Source organism: Notechis scutatus, chromosome 1, assembly GCF_049901735.1.
Source record: "Notechis scutatus isolate UNSWTSFEM ecotype Mainland chromosome 1, rNotScu1.2, whole genome shotgun sequence".
NCBI lineage: Eukaryota > Metazoa > Chordata > Lepidosauria > Squamata > Elapidae > Notechis > Notechis scutatus.
This window is the reverse complement of record NC_142009.1, coordinates 270943132-270969323: the sequence shown is the minus strand read 5'-3', so window position 1 is coordinate 270969323 and position 26192 is coordinate 270943132. Positions and strand designations below refer to the sequence as shown.

At 37.0% G+C, this 26192-nt stretch overlaps 1 protein-coding gene across 33 annotated transcripts in view; it reads right to left on the bottom strand.

Annotated features, from left to right (window-relative positions):
• The window catches only part of GPHN (gephyrin), a 241640-nt gene that overhangs the window by 138249 nt on the left and 77199 nt on the right, over positions 1–26192 (bottom strand). For 30 of the 33 annotated variants that reach the window (XM_026671163.2, XM_026671164.2, XM_087951539.1 and 27 more), the window contains exon 3: positions 25035–25092. The exons of the other annotated variants lie outside the window; for them this stretch is intronic. In XM_026671163.2, the coding sequence (XP_026526948.1) occupies positions 25035–25092 (58 nt within the window). The remainder of the gene's footprint in view (positions 1–25034; positions 25093–26192) is intronic. 33 annotated transcript variants of the gene reach the window in all.

Sequence of the window (26192 nt, the reverse complement as noted above, 5' to 3'; positions counted from 1 at the left end):
TCAAATGAGTATAAAGATATATTGCAGGCTTAAGCTCTCTACAAAAATCTGAACTTCAAACAAAATTAGTGGGAGTTAAGAATAGAAAGGAATTCAAGGTGGGCTGGACTTAGATCTCTTGCGGGCACACAGGGACTCATGACTGATGACATGTTTGACCCCTCTTTCAGGCTCAGCTTGATCATTTCCTACACATATTGTGGGAATTGCTATCTGTTTCCTCGTGCGCGTGCAAGGACAACGGGCCTTCTGGTAGTTGTTTGTAACACGAGGCGAGGGACAAGGTCGAAATGTTGCCACTTCTTACCCAGAATTGTAGCAAACTTAAACTTTACAGCTTTGTATTCTCATATGGTATTTTGTGTGATGTAATGAGTTTGTAACAACACACTAACAAAAAATTGCAAACGTTAACAAAGATTGCTTCTAATAAAAGAGGGTGTCAGAGCTTGCCCTGGGCTCTCATCCCGATTTGGCTTCAAGACGACTGCCTCAGTGTCTTCATTCATGAGAGACCACCATAACTGGTGACCCCGACGTGATCATCTGCGAGGTGGTACGTCTTTGGACCATCCATACTCATCGGCTGGCATAGCCTTGGTATACCTCATCCCTGATTCGATCGCAGGCGATCGCCGTGGATCCTCGTGAGTATGGGTGGAGGATTCTCTCAGGACCAGAAATTGCACATTGAGGAACTAAGAGAATCAACCAAACGAAATTTTTTCCTTTTTAAAAGAGGGGGCTCTCTTGAAAAACCCCTCAGTAAAGCCTCTTTAGACACTTCCGAAATGATGGCTGCAGCTATCACCAGAGGTAATAAACCATCTGGTAATTGTTACAATTGTGGGAAGCCTGGTCATTTTAAATCACAATGTCGAGCCCGGCGGGGGCAGCAAAGCCCTCCGCCAGCAGAGATGCTCGACAGTAGAGGGCCGGCAGCTAGCCCTCTCCCAAGGCTGCCCATATACCATCCACTGTGTATGAATTATCAATGGCAGAAGATGTGTTCATATCCTTTCCCCATCTCTGTCAGCACACAGCTTCCTCCTTCTGCCTCCTTCTTCTCCAATAAAACTGCTCTTACAATCTCACCCTCATGCCCTTCTCAAAGGAATCTCTGTGGTTCCCAATCTGCTCTATCCTTCCTCAAAACTCTCAGCCTCTCTCTCTCTCTTTTTTTAACAAACTTTGTTAATTTTTAAAGACATGCAGAACATGGATACACAGAAACACAAAACATAAAAGCATAAAAAATCTCTTTTCTGAAAGTTGCTTAGTCCCAGGTCAAAACTCTTGGTACAGACACAGATTCAGATTCGTGTTCATTTTGCATACCATTGGCATTTTGCATACCATTGGCATTTTGCATACCATTGGCATTTTGCATACCATTGGCATTTTGCATACCATTGGCATTTTGCATACCATTGGCATTTTGCATACCATTGGCATCTTATTGGCATTTTCAATTTTCTACATAGCTTCTCCTCTCTTTTGAATTTTCTCGGTTTTATTTTGTTTATCTCCTCTCAATTCGAATCATAGTTTGTTATTCTTTGTTCTATTTCCAGCTATCCATTTGTCTTTCTTCTTTGAAGAAAAACTTCTCCTGTGCACTGAATGGAGTGTGATGCCTTTAACTCTTTCCCCTATATTTGTAATACTTAATATAGAACACATAATTTGCACTGGGATTCTATCTGGTGCATTCTGAAATTGTGCAGTATTGTTATTCATTAGTGTTGATGTTCATTTGTGTCTTGAACATTTGGTACATTGCTTTTCAGTTAAACCACATCACATATTATAGATCATTATTTCATTGCAGTGTTCCACCTTCTCCTACTTCAGATCTTTCATTTCACAAAAGGTTTCGCTGGGATAACATAGTCTAATCATTGATGTTGACAATCATTTATGTCTTAAACATTTTACCCCTTTCGGTTAGATATCATGCCTTTGTGGAAACACTTATGCTTTCCGGGATTGTTTCCCCCCATCCCATGTCTTAAATCATTGTTTCATTACAGTACTCCTTTTCTTGGCAAAGGTTTCACTAGATTATACTGAGTGTTTTGTCACATTTTGAATTGCATGTTGTTTCCAGTTTTCTATGGTTATTTCTGGATGCAGGTGTAGAAGTGCGGTCTTGTGTGCCTTTCTGAAATCCCTTTTTCAGTGGAATTTGTCTATTGTCTCTGGAGAACTTTTGCTTAAGGCCTCTCATCTCTTCCTTTCTCCCTTGCTTCTTCTTGTAAATATTGGAAAAGAGTGCCTAGGACACCTTTCCCTTCTTGTTTTTCTTTTTCATATTTTTGATATACAAGTTTCAGTCCATCCATACGTGATGCCATTGTATAGACATCCCTCGTACAATTACAACAATATTTAGGGGCTTTTAATTGGACCCGTCCCTATTTTGGCATCACTACACACATGCTCAACCCCCTGTTTGATGTGTTAAAGGGAGGAACCACTCCAGGGGATAAAATTACCATTACAGATCATCAATTAAAAATCACCCAGGACATATAGCACATTATGCAGAAAAGGTGGGTCAACCGATGTCACAACAATGCTCCTATTTCCTTAATCTTGCTCAATACACCCCCTCCTTACCTACTGCTGTATTAACCCAAAAGTCTCAGCACACTAGCAACCTCCTTATCTTAGAATGGATACATCTTCCTCAACACTCCTAAAAAATCTCTTAGTCTGTTAAAACTGGTTGTTGAAAATGCAAATGAGGATTGCAAGAGGATTCTGCAGCCTCTATCTGCCCGAGGGGGGGCTTCCCTCTCGGACTATCTAAAGGCTTGCAGAATCGTGGGAACTGAGGACCATGATTGTTTGTTGCAAGTAGGTGGATGGGTCAAGCAGAGTTGAGGAAGGAAAGAGGAAATCAGGATTTGCAGTCATGATAGGAGCAGGGGAGGTCATAAAAGGGCTCCCTCCCTTCCTTCATGGTCTGTGCAGAAATGTGAGTTGTTAGGATTGGAAACCTGAGGAAAAAGAGAAAGATGAGTTGGGAAACTGAGAAGGGGTGAAGGTGGTTTCTGTGAATGCAAAGTATGTTTGAAAGTAAACAAGAAAGTAGCAAGGAAAAAAGAAATGGGAGGGCGACCCCTGATGGGCTGGCCTTTCCAGAGAACACAGATTGATTTCATCGAAGTACTAACTCCATACGCATAAAATGCTTTCAACTACTGCCCATCCTTCACTTCAGTCTCTGTCTCTAAAAATCTTCTCTCTCTTTTTGTTACATTGCAACACCTTGTTGCACAGCACCAGCACCCACTCTTTGTAGCACACATTCGCAGCCACCAATCCTTCCCAGGAATTCTCCAGGAAGGCAATGATATGGCTGATGCGGCAGCTGCAGCTGCAACCGCAGACAGCGCCATCTCTTGCATGATTCTTTCACAACAAACACCCTGGGACAGTCATAGTTATTTTCATCAAAATAAAAAAGCCTTGGCCAGACAGTTTAAATTCAAATTTAAAAATGTCACAGGGTTGCCAGGACTCCAGAATGCATTGAATGTTTGCTTGTTTACTCTTAACTTCCTCAATGAGTCCGGATCCCCCCCATGCACAGCAGCATTACGTCATTTCGCTTCCTCGCCTCATCCTGAACCCAGACCAACGGTATCAGCTTCCAGATCCTCAGTGGAAAGGTCCCGCTGAACTTATAACCTGGGGACGAGGGTACGCTGACAACAACAACACCATCTGGGTCCCTGGACGACACGTAAGGCCTTTTCTACCCAAACCAGCCTTGCCTACATCAACATCATGAAGCTGCCCACTGCATTCATCATTTGCTTCCTGGGTTTCCACATCGTTCCTGCTGATACGACAGCCACCCCATCCTCCTGCGATGCCTGCATCAAAACTACTCGCAGCGGAACGAAGACCCAGTCCACCCTGATCTATCATACTTTGAAGCCTGAATGCAACTCCATGACAGTCCCCCCTTGTTTGCATAACAACACCCAATATGCACGATGCTACACCAAACAAGGTATCCAATGCTACGAACCAAAGGCTGTGGGGCCCATCACTGCCTCACTGTATGTCTATGCCTACAAAGGAGGATCCAGCTCTGACCTTGCCTCAATGTTCTCTACCAGTCAAGCAAAAAATGGGTTACATTACCCATAATGTCACTCGGGGGGATACCAACACTTCTGTGTGTTTTGATGCTTGTTTTGCCATCAACAAAGGCCAAGGTCCTAATGACGCTGCAGGAGTCACCTGCAGCTCACACAGCTGGCAAAGATCTTATCTACAGGAAAAGAAATATCTCTTCCAAAAGGTGTCCGGGACTAATGTGGGGGCCACCACTGTTTACAACTACTGATACACCCCACCTATTGACTCTGCTCAAGTAAGAGGCCCTCAAAATATTAATATCACTGTTAAATCAAGCTCTACTTCATGTACCACTGACAAATGTAATCCTATTTGCTTGTACACTCACTTACCTGAAACAAGGGGGTACCATACCCCCACATATATATGCTCAATAGAATTATAAGGTTGCAAGCTGTATTAGAAATTATAACCAATGAAACTGCTCTTGCTTTGAAAACATTAGCTAAACAAAGTGCATTGTCTAGAACATATATCATGCAAAATCGTTTGGCGTTAGATTATCTTCTTGCCAAAGAAGGAAGAGTGTGTGGAAAATTTAACCTTAGTAATTGTTGTATTGAAATAGATGATAGTGGAAAAGTTATTCAACAAATCACTGATAGAATGATCAAGATTGCACATGTACCTGTACAAACATGGAATGGTCTTGATTTTAGAGACATGTTTGGATCCTGGTTCCCAAAATTACCTGGTTTGCAAGCTATTGTAGCGCTTATTGGTATGATTGCTGTAGGATGTATTATATTGCCTTGTGTATTACCTATCTTTGTACGCACTATTTCTAACAGTTTATCCCTTTTGGCTGAGAAAAAAGCCACTGCACAGGTAATGGCTCTCTGGAATCAACAAATGACTAACACATATGAACCACTGCCATCCGAAGAAGAGATGGGAGAGCCAACCTGTGATGACCCAGACGAGGACAAGATGTTTGTGATGGTCGAAGAAGTCACGAACGCCATGGATAACATCAGCATACACAGCACTCTTGCCTACGCGCCTAACAAAGGCTGCTGTTGGAACTAAAACACTCCCTGTCTTTTAAAAAAAAAAAGAAAAACAGAGGAGATGTGGGAATTGCTATCTGTTTCCTCGTGCGCGTGCAAGGACAACGGGCCTTCTGGTAGTTGTTTGTAACACGAGGCGAGGGACAAGGTCGAAATGTTGCCACTTCTTACCCAGAATTGTAGCAAACTTAAACTTTACAGCTTTGTATTCTCATATGGTATTTTGTGTGATGTAATGAGTTTGTAACAACACACTAACAAAAAATTGCAAACGTTAACAAAGATTGCTTCTAATAAAAGAGGGTGTCAGAGCTTGCCCTGGGCTCTCATCCCGATTTGGCTTCAAGACGACTGCCTCAGTGTCTTCATTCATGAGAGACCACCATACATATTCTATCAACCAGTTTTCAAAATTATCTTGAAGAATAGATGGTCCATTACTGAGCTTTATGGTATTTTTGGAAGTGCAGACTACCTGAGCAGAATGTAACGATCTGTGCTGCTTCCTTCCCCTCTCTTCTTGACCTCCCCCATCATCATGGCAGCCCAACTGCCAATCAAAGAGAAGTTCTGGATAGGAGGCAAGAAAAAGGGAAGAAAAGATGACTGCCTAAAAACTCTATAGGCTTTGTGAGGAAGAGGCTCAATAAAGAAGAGATAAAGGCCAAAAAGCAAAAAAGAAGCAAACTGAAAGATGGACTGCCCTGAAACAATGGGAAGGTGCTTAGAGACTGGGGAGAGGTATTTATTTCCCTACCACACACTGGTGTGAGGTGAAAGTATTTCACATCATTTTCTCAATGGATGTAAAGATTTGGAAGAACAAGAGGAAGAATCAAGATAACTATGGAGGAGCAAACAAGGAGAAAAGATGAAGAAAAATTAAAAATGTTGACAGAACAGAAATAGAAAGCAGTAAAAACGATAAAAGACACACTGAACTCTATAAGCTTTGTTTTAGTAAAATAAACATCTTTTCCCATCCATTGTATGAAGATTAAAAAACCAACCAACTGCTAAATTTTCAGTAATTATGTTTACTGTCTAGATCAGTGGTGGCTAACCTTTTTGGGCTCCTGTGCCAAAAACTGCGAGCGCACCAGCGCGCACACACTTGCGTGCCAGCACCCAGAATGCAATGCATGCCCCCTCCCCATGCCCCCTGTGCATGCATGCGCAATCCCTGCCCTTCCTTGCAGTGCACCTCACAGCTGACTTTTCGGCTGGTTTGAGGCCTTTTTCGGCCTCCCAGAGGCTTGGAAAAAGCCTCTGCAAGGCTTTTCAGGTCGAATTATAGGCCCGTTTCATCACTTCCAGTATTACAGGAAGTGACAAAACAGGCCTATATAATCAGCTGTGAGGCGCTTGCATGTGCAGTGAAGTAAGTTTGCCTGCAGCACGCGTGCCATAAGTTCGCCATCACGGGTCTAGATCAATCTGATCATTGGTGTTTCAAAAAAAAAACTAACCCTCACAAGAGTATCCTATTTGATGCCTCATTCCAACTGGAAGAGGAACTATTGAGGGTGTCCCAAAAAGTGTTTTTTATCCAAAAAGCTTCTTCAGCTCTGACTGAATGGAGGGAATTCAGTCAGAACCGAAGAAACTTCTTGGATGAGAAGTGAAATGTCTTCAAGAAAAACAACAACAAAGAAAGTCCAGTTGCCTTTTGAAAAGCATCTTTGGGACAACCATGACCTGGATAACTGAAAACCCATAGACAACCACTGAGAGTATAAATATATTTTTATTGTTATTGACAAATCTATGCTGATTATTGGTAATTGCCAATCATGTGTGAATCTCATAGATTTGCTTATAAAAAATTCTCAGTATGAAACTAACATAGTTCACTTCACTGAAATGAACAGGCTACATAATTCATTGTGACAAAAAAAAAAAAAAATCAAATGGCCTTGAATTGCTCCAGACACTATGGGAATAGACTTACCTCAATATTTTAATTAAATATCAAATGTAGCACTCCCAGAATTGGTGTCTTCAAAATTGTCTATATTGTTTTATTTATTTATTTGATTTGATTTGTCAATTGCTTACAAGATAATTATAAGGATAAACAAAGTTATGAATATATGAAATGAATACATATTAGAAAAATAAAAAAAAACAATAGGACAGGGATGGTAGGCATGTTGGTGCGCTTATGCACACCCCCACAGACCTCTTAGGAAAGGGGTGAGGTCAATAGTAGAAAGTCTAAGGTTAAAGTTTTTGGGGTTTGGGGAAGAAACCACAGAGGCAGGTAGAGTATTCCAGACATTGACCACTCTGTTGCTGAAGTTGTATTTCCTGCAATCAAGTTTGGTGCAGTTAACCTTGAGTTTGTATCTATTGTGTGCTCTTGAATTGTTATGGTTGAAACTGAAGTATTCATTGACCGGTAGGACATTGCAATGTATGATTGTATATACTATACTTAGATCAGACCGAAGATGGCATAGCTCTAGATTTTCTAGGTCTAGAATTTCAAGTCTGGTGGCATAAGGTATTCTGCACCAAAGCCACTTAGTTTGGAAAATATTGCTTAGTAGGCTTGAGGACGCTCCTGGCTGGCTACCTTTAATACAAACTATGGATAATCCTGTAATATTTGCAATACATAATATCAAAGCACTTCAGCCAAAACTGTAGGAGAAGGCTCCTTTTAGGCTTTCCCTACAGCTCTGACTTCAGAGAGAAGGCTGAAAGAGACTCCAGAATAGAATATCCAAGTTTCAGGTCCACTCACAGATTCCCATTTGTTAACTTGGGTCACTGCCAGTCACTAGCTCTTAACCCAACATACCGAATACGATTTCGGTTAAAAAAAATTGAAAGAAGTATTATGCAGGACGTAAATATTGCACATAATAGTAAATAACAGAGTATACACAGCATAATAAATCAAAGTTCTGACATAGATTCCTGACTAAAACGCTTGGTTTTGTTGAGAGAACTATCTGAATTTCAAAGCAAAATCCAGTGATTCTTTTTCACGAACCTTTCCTAGCTTCTTGGGGAAATGTTAGCTGTTTAAAAGAGATGTCGGGGAAATAGAAAAGTACTCAGTTTTTCCTGCTCAGATAAAGGAGCTTTTTGCTTCATGTCCCTGGAGATGTGCTTTAATGTAAAGAGTTTAAATCTCTTAAATTCAGCAAAAGGGAAGTATTGGGACATGTGCCTTTATGTGACAGAAGTCATGGTTTCCCCAATGCTAATTCTGCTTGAGATGAAGAAACGTGTATTCCTAGTCTGGTAAGTAGGCTGTCATTCTTGTGAGAGCAGGCTGGCATCACAACAATTGCATGTAAAAGAGTCCACACTGTCCAGTGATTCAGAAGGCTTATTGCTGCTTTCTATTAGCTTCATTTTAGGTCTCTGTCATGGGCAATCACGGAGATCTACAACAAATAGTGTAGACTAAAACAGCTCAGTTTTCAGAGACACAGAAAATAGTTTTAAAGACATCAAGAAGTGGACTAAAACTGAGTATACACTGAAATAACTAATGGGAAAATGACTTGAAAATAATAGCAGGACAGTAAAAAAAACCCACCAATAGTATAATTAACCATGAATAATATTGATAAATCTAATAACAATGTAACAATGATTAGAATATCAACAAAAGTAGCAGTAGTTTAAATATTTAAATGGTTAGGTTTTGGAAATAAAATGTGGCCTACATTTGTTTTTTCCTGTTTTTACTTAGATATACTTAGATATAATAATGAACTAAATACAGAGTAAAAAATATAGAAAGTAGTGCATTAAGCGTATCTTTTTTTTTTTAAACCAAATTTTATTAATTTTTAAAGACATACAAAACATAGATACACAAAAACACAAAACATAAAAACATAAAAAATCTCTTTTCTGAAAGTTGCTTAGTCCCGGGTTATAACTCTTGGCACAGACACAAATTCAAATTCATATTCATTTTACATACCATTTCATATCTTATTAACATTTTCAATTTTCTATATAACTTCTCCTCACTTTTAAATTTTCTCAATTTTATTTTATTTATCTCCTCTCAATTCGAATCATAATATTTATTATTCTTTGTCTGTTCTATTTCCAACCATCCATTTATTTTTCTTCTTTAAAAAAGAAGAAAAACTTCTCCTGTACACTAAATGGAGTATGATGCCTTTATCTCCTTCCCCTATATTTATAATCCTTAATATAAAACACATAACTTACATTGGGATTCTGTCTGGTACATTCTAAAATTATACTATATTATCAAAAATAATACAAATCTATTCATTAATATTCATATTCATTTATATCTTAAACATCTAACACATTACTTTTCAGTTAAATCACATACTTTTATGGGAGGACCTATTTTCCATAATTATTTCCCCCCCACCTCACATATTATAGCTCATTATTTCATTACGATGTTCCTCCTTCTTCTACTTCAAATCTCTCATTTCACAAAAAATTTCGCTAATATACCATAATCTAATCATTAATATTAACAATCATTTATATCTTAAACATTTTATCCATTTCAATTAAATATCATGCCTTTGTGGGAACACTTATGCTTTCCAAAAATTATTACACCCCCCACATCACATGTCTTAAATCATATTTCATTACAGTTCTCCTTTTTCTTAACAAAAATTTCACTAGTTTATATTAAATATTTTATCACATTTTAAATTACATATTATTTCCAATTTTCTATGGTTATTTCTAAATACAAATATAGAAATGCAATCTTATGTACCTTTCTAGAATCCCAATTTCAATAAGATTTATCCATTATCTCGAAAAAACTTTTGCTTCTTCACATCTTGCTCCCCACCATTAAGGCTTCTCATCCCTTCCTTTCTCCCTTGCTTCTTCTTCTCTTTGTCCTCTTTAACCCCTTGTCTCTCCACCTCCCTTTTCTTCTGTTTTCCCTCTTTCTGTTGTCTCCTAACATAATGTCCCTTTTTCACCTTATTCTTCTCTTTTTGGGTTGTTTTTCCAGATCTTAAAGTCTTCTTTTCCTTTTTCTCTTTCTTTTCCCCTTTCTCCAACCAAGGTTATTTGTTCATCAAAGATGGCTTCTTCTTTGTCCCCATCATCCTGTTGCTCATTCTGCTTCACATAAGTATAAACCGCCATTTCTAAAAATTGAAAAAGAGTGCCAAAAACATCTTTCCCTTCTTGCTTTTCTCTTTCATATTTTTGATATACAAGTTTCAGTCCATCCACAAATGATGCCATTGTGTAGAGAAAAAGTTTTTCCAAACAACCACCCAGATGTTTTTAATCAAGAATAATTCTCAAAAGTTCCAAAATCACCAAACAATCCAAACAGGCTGTTTCTTTTAAATACCTTCTTCTTCTTCACTTTCTCTTTCTGGAGTTAAAGTTTAATCACAAAGTTCTCTTTCAAATATATTTTTTAGAAGTCTTATTGATGTTTAGTAACTCTTTAAAGTTCTAGGCAATCTTCTCCTTATTTTCAAATTTTGCTCCAATTTTTTTCCCCCTCTCCCTTCCCACTCACAGCCAGAAGAGTTTTTTCCATCCGCTATCACGTTAGGAAGGAGAGTGGAACAAAAAAAAAAAAACTTTCCCTTTCAGAATATTCGCAGCTTGTTACTCTCACTGGAAACAATATATACTTAGCAGCCTTCAAGGTTCCAGGTCTCTTTCTTTTGTCTTGTCCCGGTTGAAAGCAACTTTCACAATTCTTCAGACTTTCTCCCTCCTGCACCTGCTTGTCCGGCTGCAGATTTCTTCGTGGCGGCCATTGCTGACCGCCGTTCCTCCGCCTCGGGAAAAGGGGTTTTTTGCCAGCTGGGGAGGGGGTCTGCGATGCCCCCAAACCCCTTTCCGGCTCCCCCCTGTCTTCAGCTGCCTCTACGGGGTAGCTATATCCCCCAGATCCAAACAGATCGGGGGAACCTTGGCGGCGAACGCAGCAGGGATCGCGGTATCTTTCCCGTGTTCATTTCTGACAGTATGATCACTTTCTCAATTCAAAACACTAACCAGGGCCACAAATGAAATAAAATAGCTGCATGTATACACGATGGCAGAGACAAATGTAAAAAAGCTTTCAGAGCAACTGCATTAACCTTTCAAGAAAATGCAATTGCTGGACTTCCGGTTTGAGCTTTTTTGGCGATGGACCGAAATCCGCGATCGTGCGTGGTTTCGATCCGTGCTCGCCACCAGAGCACCCCGAGCCAGCTGGATTCGGGGCTAAGCCATCCCATAGAGGTGGTGAAGAGGGGGGAGACCGCCAGCAGGGTTGAGGAGAGCCGCATCTCTCCTCCTCAGCTGGCCATTACTCCCTTTCCCAAAGGCGGTTGCAGCGGTGGTCAGAAATGGCCACCTTAAAGAAGAACTCGACCGGAAAAGAATGTGCAGGAGGAAGATAAGAAGAGAAAGTTTTGGTTGACCGGGTTAAACTGAAAAAGCAACAATGTAAGGTACCCTGGAATTTGAACTATAAAAAATAACATTGTTCCCAAAGAAGACTTTGAAGCAGCGAAGGAGAGAGGGAAGGGAAAAGATTTGGTTTTTTTTTTCTTCCCTTCCTTATACTGACAGCTAAGAGAGGTAAGTAAGAAATTGACAAAAATCCACTTTGACATCAATAGGCATTTAAGCTGAAAATAAAATGTCAAAGGGATAATAAAGACTTTTGAATACTCAAAAACCTTTAAAAGCAGGAAAGGAGAGAAAAGGAAAGAATAAAAGGATGGGATCTGGAAAAATGGAGGAGACTGCCTGTAACTAAAAGGAACTTACAGTGAAACCTTAACAAGATTCCTAAAAGATTCTAACTGAAACTTTGTAACAAAATAATAGAACCCCAGGAAGAGAAAGTAGAAAAAAGAAGCAAGAAGAAACAGCTTTGGATTATTTGGATCACTTGGTGATTTTTGTATTTTTGGCTATTGGATTTAAATGACTAAAATCAATCGGGTGGTTGTTTAAAAGTGTTTAAAATGGCATCACTTTTAGAAGAACTGAAAATGGAACTTAAAAAACAGAAAGAAGATGCACAATGAGAATGAGGTTCTTTTGGCTTCGTAGTTCAATTTTTAGAAATGGAGATCTGGAACTATGAGAAACAACAAGAAACTCTTGTAGAACAAGAAGTTTGGGACAAAGAAGAAGCCATCTTTAATGATCAAGTAATTTTATGTGGGGGAAAAACGGAAAGGGGGGAAAGAGAGTGAAAAGTTTAAGATTTGAAAAAACAACCAAAAAATAGAATAGTTTGAAAAATAATTACAATATTAGGAAGCAATAGAAGAGAGGATCACAGAAGAGAGAATTAGAAGTAGAGAGACAAGGGGGCAAAAAGGAGAGGGAGAAGAAGAGGGGGAAGAAGGAAAGGAAAAGAAGTTATAAAAGACAGAAACAAGATTTAGAGAAACAGGGAAAATGTATAAGGATTGAAGTATAAGCCTATTTAGAGATAATGGGTGAAAATTTAATTGAAAAAGGGATTCTGCAAAGGTACATAAGATAGTATTGTTATATTAGAAATAGAAATAATTTTAGAAAATATGAAACAATGTATGATTAAAATGATGGATACAATACTTATTGTAATGCAGTGGAATGTTAATAAATGAAATAAAGTGAATGAGAGAATGAAATTAGGAAAGGATGGGAACATTTTAATTATTATTAATGATTTATAAAAATATAACTGAAGAGAAATATGGAAAAAAGAACTAATTATGGAAAGTTTATAAGTGTTCACAAGGAAGTATGATATTCAATTGAAAAAAAATGTTAAAGATGTTAAGATTCTAACTAATATTAATGATAGAATTGAATTGAAATGGAATGAGTGTTTTATTTACTATTGTTATATGTATGTATTTATTTATTTATTTATTTATGTACTTATGTATGTATGTACATATAGTGTGTATTTTAAGAATGCACCAAGCAGAATTCGACTGGAAGTTATGTACTATATTGAATGTTATAATTTAAAAAAGGCATAAATTGAAGTTTAAATAAGAGTTGAATGGATAAAATTAAAAGATATAAAGGTGTCATACTTCAATTAGTAACTACAGGGGAAAATTTGTTTAATGAGAAAAGATAATATGAAATTGAAACAGGACAGACAAAAGTATAAATATAATGATTGGAAAGACATTGAAACTTAGAAAAAGATATATAATTGAATTTAGATATGAGATAATTAAAAATAAAATTGAGAAAACCAAGGGAGGGGAAAAATTATGGAGAAAATGTTAAAATAGTAATAAGATATGGAATAGAACACAAAGATGAATATGAAATTGAGTTTGTGTCTGTATGAAGAAGTGATAACCCGGGATCATGCTATTCTCAAAAAAAGATATTTCATTTGTATTATGTTTTTGTGAAAACCCAAATAAAATTTATATTAAAAAAAAGAAAAAAAAGAAAATGCAATTGCTTTGCTACTTCAATGAGGAGTGCTTCACTTATGCTAACAGATGTTGCAAAGCCCTAATTTAAAGTGCTTTTGCACAAATCTAAAACCCTGTTGTGGAGGAAGCATCAAGTATAGCTGTTTGGACATGTCCATATTAAAAGGTCAGAAATAAAATAACAACTAAATAGCATGTATACATGAAAAGGGATAAAGGGAAATTCATATAGAACCTCTTAATCAAACTTCACCCCTAATTTTGTTGTGAAATTAGTATAGTTATTATTTTATGTGGGTAACCAAAATAAATATCTTCAACTATTGCTGTGCTGTTGGGTAGGAAGTGTAAACTTGAGTATGATTGCCAATGCTCCCTGCCAGCTTCCCACAAGTAAAGTTTGTGCTTATGAGAAATTGGTAGAGTAGGTTATAAGTTGCCTGGGAAAGTCTCCAACCTGTATGTACCTCTTGTACCCTCTTATTGACCTGCACCATATCCCTTGCATACCCTTCCCAAATTGCACAGTATAACCCTGCACATTCTTCCTAACCCATGCCTTTCCTGATTCACATGATACCACTTGTGCACTCCCATGTACTCTCTGTGATCAGTATTATTCTCATGTGCTTTTTGTGATAAGTGCAGTATCTCTTGTGCACCCTTCCTGACCTCTGTGGCACCTGTGACTTATGTAGCACCTCTTGCAAACCCTTCACCCAAGTCAATGGGGAAGTCGGCAGAAAGTCTAAACTATGGGTGCTGATGCTCCCTCCCAGATTCCCACATGCAAAGTCAGTCGGAAAGCAGCAGGAAGTTGCAACTCTAAGGCCAGTAGGCACATAAATGGCGGTGGCTGGGTTGAGAAGGGAAGGAGGAAGGAAGAAAGAAAAGGAGGGAGTAAAGAACAGGGAGGGAGGGAAGGAAGGAAGATTTTAATGGTCCCTGTTAACTTCCCACAAACAAAATCATTGTAGAAGACAGCAGGAAGTAAGAAATCACTTATTCTCCCACTGATATTTTTACTCACCAATGGTCATTTTGTTTTTCTGTTTAGGTAAGGAAATATCTCTGAAACAATGACCATGGACTGTCTAATAGGGACATAAAATTATACTAGTCATATTCCTTTACATATTTATTAAGTGCTCCAATAGGTCAATTTGGTGAGTCACTGCAACAAGTTCTTCCATCCAGGAAAGTGTTCCCACCTGCAAACAATACTCATGAAAAAAATCTGGAATAAATTATTTGAATTGCTAATTTTTGCATCTCATTAAGTTGCTCCCATATAATTTCTATAGGGTGAAACCATTCCTTTAAAACTTTTTTTTTACAAAGCACAAATTATCCTCCTGGAACATTACAGGTTTCAAAATAAATGCTTTTCAAAGTGAATGGAAGCAACTGGATGTAAAAAACAAATTCAAGTCCAGTATGAAATGATTTTTTATACTTAATGAAGCAAGATTAACTTTGGAAATTATTATAGAGTCTCATTTCCTGTTTTTACTTCTTTCTCCCACTCTCTTTTTTCCCAACACCTACCACTTTTGGCTTTATTTTTCATCTTGTTTTAAATCACAATATTATTTTTCTAATTAATTCACATGAATTGAGACTCTTTCCCCCCCCCTTTAATTCATTCAGATGACTGCATCTTTCTTCCAATTGATAGTCCTACTGCAGGAGATGACCAAACTGAGCCCAAGGGAGGAGTCAAAGGGGTCATCAGTCTTGAGTCCCTTCATGCCAAAAGAGATCTGAGTCCAGACCACCTTGAATTCCATTGACTCTTTAACTACCACCTAGTCCAACCCACTGCCTAAGCAGAATATTCTATTCTGTTCTGTTCTGTTCTACTCTACTCTACTCTATTTGCCTTAACCATTAGTTCAGATTCTTATAGAAACCATACTGTAAACTTGCAATAAACTCATATATTCTTTTGAAGTGCCTAGACTTCCTGATTTTCCTGTGCTTAACTATTTAAGGCACATAAGAGTTCAAGTCAGAAGCTGATTTAGTGCAGCATTTTGTATTGCACACAGCTGATATCCAGGATACGAGAATGATAGCCTTCTTCCAGTGTGCCTCCTTAGCAACTGGTATTTAAGGCATGCTTCCTTATTTAAGGGTCACTTCAGCCATCAAAACTAGAAGCCATTATTATTGCTACATGTTCCAGAATTTGTTTGGGCTCAATTTAAAATCACAACAATTTGCAGCTATCTCCACATAAGTGATTTCCATTGTTTTTCTTAGCATATTAAAACTTTTTAATAGATTCTAAGTTCTAATTTTTCTAAAATAAGAAGGAAAAAAGCTCTCATTTTTAATGGCAGGGGTTTTGAAATGGAAAACTCCTGGCACCCTGATCAATAGGTAATGTACTAGTGATAGAATATTAATAATAAAATAAAAAGTGAACTCTTTATTGTAAATGCAAAATTCCAATTTTCAAACAAAGAGAACCTGTCTGTTGTGTTTAAAGGCACTACATTAGAAACTAGGAGACTGAGTTCTTTCTTTTATCCCTAGGAAGAAGGCAATGGCAAATGTCTTCCAAACATCTTGCCAAGAAAACTGCATGGAGTTGTTCATATCACCAGGAGTCAACACTGAATCAAAAGCATGCATACACATATATAAAATACAAAAAATATATCAACATTTGAATTTCACAATTATTTGGAATCCCAAAGGTGCTTTTTTAAAGAGGCAATTGGACTTTCTGGAAACTCCAGTTGCCTCTTGAAAAAAACACCTTTTGGACAACCATAACCTGGATGACTGGGGACCGTTACCAGGGAGGTGTATCTTCAGAATTCAACTCAGTCTGTAGATCAATGAGGCTAGAGACGAGCAAACCTGGATTCTCCCGTCGACTAAGTGGAGAATCTCCATAGACAATTATTTGGGATATTAATACTTAACCAAACAAACCAATTCCTCAGTTCCTGGGGTTAGGTTGTTCTTTGGATAAGAATTCAATATCTGGAGCAATTGTGTTACTTCTAAGTGTAGTTTTCTTCTATTACTTAGCTTATTTCCACACTTGTTTTTTGTTGCTGTGTAGAAAGGAAAAGTTCTCTTATAAAGATATGTTGTTGCAAATGGTATACTCAGTGCTAAAGTGGCAATTTCAGTACATCAATTTTAAAAGCTCTTGCCTGCAATTAATATGTTCTACATTAGGAAATATTGTTTGCAAAGAAACCCAGCTAATTTTAATTTATCAAAACTTATGCTATAAAAAGCAGCAACAATATCAGCAGCCTTGGCATTTGTTTATCTTTTTCTGTTTTTTTCCCTTTTCTGTACTATTTGCAATTGTACCAGTTTGTGACCAGTTATCCATGGACCTCATAAAAAGCTATATAAAACTGATATGCATGTGCTGAAAGGTACATATCTCAAATCTGTCTTGACAACATGATTCCCCCACCCCCCCACCATTTTGAATGTTTGGCCCAAGTCTCTTGAGCACCCAATGTCCTCCTGACAGCTTTCCTTTGATTGATATGATTCCCAGAGAAAATCCAAAGCTAAAGAGATTTGAAATACATGTGCAATTCTTTATTAATTCCCACTTGTGTTAATGAAGCTTACTTCAGTAGGTGTACAGAGTAAGACATCTTATTAAATAGATCTCTTGGAGATTCACACACAAAAATACAAATACTGTCTGCAGTGTGAAGTGAAGAAAATATTCCCCTCAATTGCTCTTAAGAGTTAGAATGTTTTCTGGAGTTTGGGAACAGACAAGGAGTTGTGTTCTGTGTTTATGTATGTGGCAACAGAAAGGTAGCCAGTAGCCTCCTGCATGGATGTTTGCAAATGATGCTGATGTATAGCAAGTGAGACAGGAAGGGCAATCTCAAGGTAAGAGCAGATGGCTTGCTGTGTTTGAGATTATTGGATCTTTTTGGTTGGTTTGTTTAATCTCTCATCGAGAGGTTTCCTTGTTTGTTTAATCTCTCATTGAGAGGTTAGTCCCACAAACTCCCTTCAAGTCTTTGTGGAAACCTAGCGTTCCATGGAACGAAGTTTGAAAACTAATTCTCTATAATATGCATGATTAACAAACAATACAGAATTTCTACCTATTTTGACATATTGTTCAGTTCCGAAATATCACTTCTCAGTACTGGAACTATAATGTAAACAATATATCACAGATTCATAAAAGAACACTGGTACATCAGCAGGTTTATTTTCAATCCCTTTTTTGTGATTCCTAGTAAGATACTGGGATAAGAATTGTCATTTTATTGAACTGTCATTTTACTGAATATGATGCAGAGTACAAATAAATGAGCTAATTTTGTAACTTCTGTTCCTAGACCATCTCTTTTGTCTAGACTCTGTGTATGTGAGAATTCAAACTTTTTCTTCAAATATATATATCCTAATGTAATCCATACGTTGCATTAAATTATACTTTCTGGCTCGAATCTTATTCACCCAGTTTGGAAATATGCCTTTATAGTACTCTTCATGGTCGATTTCAAATGCACCACTGGAATAATTTGATGTCATTAGAAAGCCTAACTAATTCATGTTCACCCTAATGTCAGATAATTTATAAGCAAATTAAAAAGTATTGGTTTCAATTTAGATATTTATGAATCTAAAGAAATTGTACTATGCAAATTATACTCTGTGATTTGAAAACAGTTAAGTGTGTTCTCCAAATCAAGGCCCTAGTATGTGTAAGTTAATTTATTTCTGATGACAAGATGCATTGATATAAACTGTGTTTTGCAATATACCAGAAATAGCAGTGTCCCATCACTGGTTACACAGTTAAATATTTTGCAAACTGCAAAGGGTAGTTTGCAAATAACACTACTCCACTTGTTGGCAAAAAGATCCACTGTTGATCTACAGACCACCGCAAACCAGACTACTTTAGGAAGTTGGCAATTGTTAATTCCTGGACAATTCACTATTGAGAATTACATGAGCAGTTCATGCTTGTAAGCACTCTTCCATTATAAACTTCTCATTCTAGAGAATACAGAATCTATACTGTATAATATGTCAATTTTGGGAGAAGAACACTATGTGGGAGTTGAATTTCTAAATAGGCATATAGAGAGCCATAGAAATAGCATTGAAGGAAATATTCAGAAACAGTTATGTAACAGAGGACCAAAACATTCCTTAAACCTAGTAGTATTAAGAAAGAAACCAAAGTTGCAGCCTTCCTGACTCACTGTGATATAACAGGGAGAGGAAGAAATGCATAATCAGATGTGCAGGATTTTGTTATTATTATCTAATCTTCCTCACAGTCAGTTTCCTGATCTGGTCTACTTCAAAGAGCTGACAGGCTATTATTTGGAACTTTAACCATTTGGAGAAACATGTTTATTTACATTCAATTATCAAAAAGCGTGCTCCAATATTCTGAAAACCTGCATTTATTGATTAATTTGGTTCAAGAGACATCTTACTCTAGAACAACTTTGTACAGCTCATTTTTTATTAAAATAAAAATAAAAACAAAAACTTGTATGTCCAGACAAACCACAACTTAAACAAGCAATCAGGGGGCTACATACAATAAACCATAAGGCCTAGGAAAACAGTTAGATTTTTAAGGACTTCTGGAACATTATTAGGGCAGTAGTACATGGAAATCTGGGAAAATATCTTTTCACAAAACATTGGAATGGAATAATGCCATTCAGATGGCATTATTTAATTAAGTGGATCTGGAATACTCAAACCCTGCACAATCTTACTATGGGAAAGAAATTCTAGAAATTAGATGGCACTTCCAATAACATAGCTCTATGTCATGATGAGATTTATAGGTGAGCAGTTTGAACTATAAAATAGATTGCAGTTCCCAAACTAATTCTGAATCTGTCTAATGTGCATTAAAATCATTTGTCTAGACAAGTAATGGCATGTGCAGGATGACATAATCTTGAAAAATGCCATAACTTGCACTATTCCATCAATCCTGAAACAGTATACAGCATTTGTATAACTATATTATTGCAGTTTCTGGAAAGCTGCTACTTGGAGATCTACAGACATAAATTGCTTTAAAACAAAATAACCTGATAGAAAAGATAAAGTTAACATTTTGGTTTGGTTGAAGTAACTTTTAACAATTTAGTATTTAAACTGATAAAGTGGTAATTTACTCAAACAAAGCTGCTGTTATTAAATCTGCCATATAACTCTATAAGAAATTCTGTAAAAAAGAAAAATGGAAAAATGGAAATTTATCTACAACAAATACAGCTATTATATTGAGCTTGCTCAATATAATGTTATGTACATCATTAAAGCTGTCTGTTGCCCAAAAACCCATACCTGAATAATTTCAGATTAGAAAGAGAATCGATTGTTCTAGTTTTATTGTTGATACTAACCAAGTATCTGTTGACTATCTCAAATTATCTGTGGGGCAAAAGGAAAAAAAATTCTGAACATTCAGTGCTAAATGTTAAGAATATTTTAGTTAATTTCCTGATCAATATGAGAAATATTTGGGGAGAAAAACTTTTTCTTGCCTTTTAAGATTGTCTCTCAATTTTTTTTAGTTCTTTAAGTTATCTAATATCAGAGCACATTCAGTCAGTATTATGATGGTGTAAGCAAAAACCAGCCTTTTCCAAGATGATGTGTTTCAAATGAGCTGGACCAGTGGTGAGATTAAAATAATTTAACAACTGATTCGCTCAGGGTCAGGTTGGCTGTCGTTGAGAGACATGGTCCAAGCTGACCCTGAGTGAATCAGGTGTTAAATTACCCCGCTTTGCTATCAAAGTGGATCCTGGGTGCTGTGCTGCCCTGCAATGGAGAAACGGACATCAGAACGGCCGGCATGAGAGGAGGAGGAGGAGCAGGGAGAAGAAAAAGGGAAAGTGGCCTTCTCCTTCCCTCATGCCGGCCACTCCCTTGCCTGTTTCTCCATTGCAGCGCAGCACCCAGCATCCACTTTGATACCAGGGGTGGGGAGGTGGGATTGATAATTTATCAACCAGTTTATCCAAACCAGTGTGAACTGGCTGAATCTCACCACTGAGCTGGACTACAATTCTTAGTTGCAGTCCAATACACCTATAAGATGCCAGCCTTGAGGATTACTGATTAGACTGTTCTTCTTCCATTTGAACCTGCCTGAGTCTTAACACTGGGGTAAAAAAACCCTACTTGGATTTGTCATTAAAAAATATCTGACAGAATTGCTTCTTCACAACATTGCTTTTTGATATGGTAGCTTAAAACTTGGATAGCAAAATGGGTGGCATGTACATTTAATAAATAAACAAATAAATAAATGAGAACAAATCTTAATAATTACATATAATAATTGTAATAATAATTACAATAAAATAATAAGAATTATAAAATTTGGAAGCATCAAATCAGTATTTAAAGAAAGTTTCTGTAATAAATTATACATATCTCTATCTATCTATCTATCTATCTATCTATCTATCTATCTATCTATCTATCTATCTATCTATCTATCTACAAAAAGGGAAAGAAGTAGTTAACATTTTTCCAATTGTCAGGCACAGATGCAATCTTCCCATGTTAAAGAAGTTACACAGCTATTCCATAAATAGGCCAGATTCATATGTTAATATGTATACAGTTACAATATCCACAAACCTAGTCATTGTTAATATTTTATTCAATACTTAGCATGTAACTGACACAGAAGTGTAGTCCAAGATGACATAACTTTAAGAAATATATGGTACCTTGGACTAAACGTTTTGATAACTCCAAAAAATATTACTCTTAAACATGTTGCTGGGATGGATGCCAATAATCTCTGGCAAGACAATGTTTTTCTCATAGGAAACAGTAATTAAACTAGTGTCAGTTTGTAAAAATAACTTTCCTGTACCATAAAAATAGATAGGAGAAAGCACATTCTGCTAAATATTAATGCAAGTATGTTTCCAGAGTCAGAGCAACTCAGATAATGCCAAATTGTTAGATATCAGTATGTCTTGAACTTGGCCCCAATTACTTTTACAAGTTTTTGTCAGCTTAATTTTGGCTACAGTGCATTACCAAACACTCTAACAAAATCAGTTTAAAATCTAGGGTTGCATTTTATATATTAAACCTGTTATTTTTAATATTAAATATTATGGCTTTGTTATATGAACATAGCCTGTTCTATTAGCTTACAGTTAGGTGTGTTGTGCAAGCTCTAGAAAATAAATTAAAGCAAGTACATGGATATACCTAGCTTATCAAGTTCAAGATGAGACAAGTTAATAAAATGCTCTACAAGTATCCAAGCAGCTGCTAATCAATTATTTCCTTTAAATACTGCAGCTTCTATCCATAGAAACACATAGCAACAATACAAAACCTCATATTAAGAATAAAAATGTGTAGCCTTGAAATTTTTAGGGAATTAAATAATATGGGATTGTTAATAAAATATTTGTTCATGAAATAATAAAAAACAATCTTCAGACAAAACACTGGTTCTGTAGTTAAACTAGGAAAAAAAAGCCAGAATATTTTTGCTGACTGGGCTTCAGGAATCTCTGTATAGATTTCAACATTTTCACTGAAATGTTTTACACACACACACACACACACACACACCTTTCTGCAATTTCTTGTACCACTAAAAATTGGTCCCACATTATTGTTGCTACTGTTATACTTTTCTGTCTGATAAAATTCTCTGAGTCGCTTACAAAGGTATTTAATCTGTTAATAACAATAACATACCGTGTTTCTCCAACAATACGGCCTCCACCAATAGGAAGGCCCCTCATGATTTCTAGGCATGAGGTGAAATTAAGCCCCGCCCCCAAAATTTAGGCCTATTTAAACCATGCATTTCCCCACTATTTCTCACATTGTTCGTTAGAACTACACGAGGTAAAGAGAAATGGGGGGAAGGGCGGGGTGGGGAGAAAACTTGCCTTTAGGAGCACCCTGCAGGTAGCCTAGGCTAGAATACCCTGATCTACTACCGATAGAACATCAGTCGATAGAAGCTCCCCGAAGGCAGAGTCACCAAGTCGATAGAAGCTCCCCGAAGGCAGAGTCACCAACCGCTTTGATCGGCCAGTAGAAGCGGCCTCAGAGCGAGCGCCCACACACATTCCCCTCGCCGCGAGGCTGCTTCTATCGGCCGATGAAAGCTCCCCAAAGGCAGAGTCACCAGTTGCTTTGGGGCGAGGCGTGGCTGCCCGCGTCCCCTCGCCATGAGGCAGTGTCTTTCGGGTGATGGAAGCTCCCCAAGGACAGTCACCAGCCACTTCGATTGGCCAGTAGAAGCTCTCCTGTCAGGAGCACCCCGCGGGCAGCCATGCCTCACCCCGAAACGGCTGGTGACTCTGCCTTCGGGGAGCTTTCATCGGCTGATAGAAACAGCCTCGTGGTGAGGGGAATGTGCATGGGTGCTCGCCCCAAGGCCGCTTCTACCGGCCGATCGAAGTGGCTGGTGACTGCCCTTGGGGAGCTTCTATCGCCCAAAAGACACTGCCTCATGGCAAGGGGACGCGGGCAGCCACGCCTCGCCCCGAAGCAGCTGGTGACTCTGCCTTTGGGGAGCTTTCATCGGCCGATAGAAACAGCCTCGTGGAGAGGTAAGTGCGCATGGGGCACTCTAGGTGGGGGAGGAAATTAAGTCACCCCCAAAAAGACGGCCTAGCCATTTTTTCGGGGGTCAAAAAAATAAATAAGGCCCGGCCTTATTTTGTGAGAAACACGGTATTAACATCAATTATTAAAACCCATATGAAGCAAATATTATTAAAATATAATGTCAGTGAAATGAAGAAGTTTAAAATAAAAAACTAACTACAAAACCATTTGGAAGCAGTAGGGCAATGGCTTAGGTTAGCACTGAAGAAAGAGAAACAGGTGAGTTAATTTTGAACAGGATATCATTCCATAGGTATGGTCCCACTGTTAGGAAAATACACTTGCACATATACATCCACTAATTTCATATATAGTCCTTTAATGGAAGTAGCAGTATCTTGTGCACACTTTAAATATAAATAGGCAAAAATGATTTAATTAATAAGAATGGTTTTCTGATTTCACAAATGTGTATTTGGAAAATTTCTTAGAACTAAGTTTTCTATTCCTAAGCATTTGTATGGATCTCTTAAACAAAATTTTTTATTAGGTTGTAGAAGAAATACAAAAATATGAAAACAAATAATAGGACACAATGGGGAAAAGGGGAAAGAAAAGTGGGGAGGGGAGAAAGAAAAGAAAAAAAGTATTGCCTTCTGACTCTCTCTGTTCCCATGCATTTGTATGGATCTCTTAAGCAGCATGTATGCTATAAAATTCTATACATAATTTACATGATTAGCACTGTTATATTAACACTGTTTTACTTGCACTAGCACTGTTAGACTAGCACCATTAGACTAACACTGATGATGTTATCTAGTTTGAGTAATGAAACATCTGCAAGAAAACAACCAAGCTCAGAGAGCATCAAGGATCCTTTACTTCAACCCTGACCTACAAATATTATCCTTTATTGGTAATTTATGTTATCTTTGAAGCAAATACATACTTATTTTGATTGATGTGTAATATTGTGGACTTCATGGTGAAGATGTACATATTTAATTTCAGAGAAAAGAAATTAATGCAAACTATATTACCCAAATCTAACTTTTAAGTTAGCTTACATTTGTTAGCTTACATTTGTGCTATTTAACTGAGTAAAAAACACAATCCATGTAACTTTTTAAACATATATCAATTGTATACTGGTATACCAATTACAGGTAGTCCTCGACTTACAACTACAATTGAGCCCAAAATGTGTTGCTAAGCGAGATAGTTGTTAAGTGAATTTTGCCCTGTTTTACGACTTTTCTTGCCACAGTTGATAATTGAATCACTGCAGTTGTGAAGTTAGTAACCCGGTTGTTAAGTGAATCTGGCTTCCCCATTGACTTTGTCAGAAGATCGCAAAAGGTGTTCACATGATCCAGGGACATTGCAACCATCATAACTATGAACCAGTTGCCAAGCATCCAAATTTTGATTATGTGACCATGGGGATACTGCAATGGTCATAATTGTGAAATCATAAGTCACTTTTTTCAGTGATGTTGTAACTTCGAACAGTCATTAAATGAACTGTTTTGAGTCAAGGACTATCTGTATAAATTTGTATATATACCAAAGCAATTGTTCAATTCATTAATTGATATTTAAATCTAATTTTGCAGAAATATAGGTAAAATAAAGAATATTAACTCTTATACCCCAATATTATACTAATCGTTGAAAGAAGCACTTAATTTCACTAATGCAAGAATCATTGTGATTTCATTAAAAAGTCTTTAACAGTGTGGAAGTAAAATACATTCAAATATTAAAATATTTACTGGATAAATTAAGAATTATGATTCATAATTATATATTAAGGTTTACAAATATATTAAAGAATTGAGCAGTAGCATCATTAACACTATACCTTGATTTCTTCTATTTCATCTGGCACTATCTTGTATGCAGATACAGTTCCACCTAATCTGAAATTTGGAGAAGAAAATATTCTCAAAACCAGTGGCACATCAGTCAACATATGAAGAAATAAATATATTAATATTAACAATAAAAATAATATTTGTGATTAACATCTAGGATGAAACTGGACTGGCCAAGGAATTATGCATAGCAGCAAGAGCGTACAACATCTTGAAGAAAATAAGTGAGGCTTATATGTAACCAGATGTAGTGGGTGTTTGTTCACAGAAAGGTTTAATGAGGATCTCACTACAATTAGGTTTGAAAAGTTGAATATATATTTGCTGAATTGCTTATTTGCATATTACAAATGTTTCTTTACCATTTTCTTTTTGACATGTGTAAGCAGCAGATGTTAATAAATAGTACAAGCAGCTTGAGTATTATTTAAATCTTATGTATGAAAATACATTGTTTGCCATTCCACTCTAACAATATCAAAAAATAGAGGCTCAACTGTAACATATTAATATTACTAATAATCCTTGAGTAGAATACAAATACCACAGTATGTCTCGAATGTCATGCCTTCTATTTAAGAGGTTTTTTATATTTATTTCAGAGAAGATTCATATTCAGATTGTTTGCCCAACTATGGCAATTGTTCACTGTATCCCTTCTGTACCTTCTTGGTCAAAATCTAGAACTATTCCATGAACCTTGAAGACTTAAAGAATAACTTTTCTATGCCTCAGACACACAGCAACACAAGACTTTTGAAGTACTTACGGATACTTTAAGAGTTATAGCCAGCATCACATATACTGAAAAAGTTACAAGATCTGTTCTAGTATATCACATTAAAATTGTAAAGAAACTTGTTTTTCAGAATGCTATGCAATAACTCCAAAATACTTTAAACCCATTGTTTAAACTTCTATGCTAGTCTTACCTGGGCATACTCTCTATACGCTAAGTACTTTGTACCTGGAGTGCTATTGCTTCATCCAGTTCACATGACAACCATCTCTCGTTCTAAGAATCACTTTGTGTTTTCTGAATCAATTCTTGTTAAGTCTTCTTAGAGATCTTATTCTTATAATTTTCCATATGCGAACCCTTGTTCTTTACTACTTGTTTTGAGTGAGTCACACATAATCCAAGT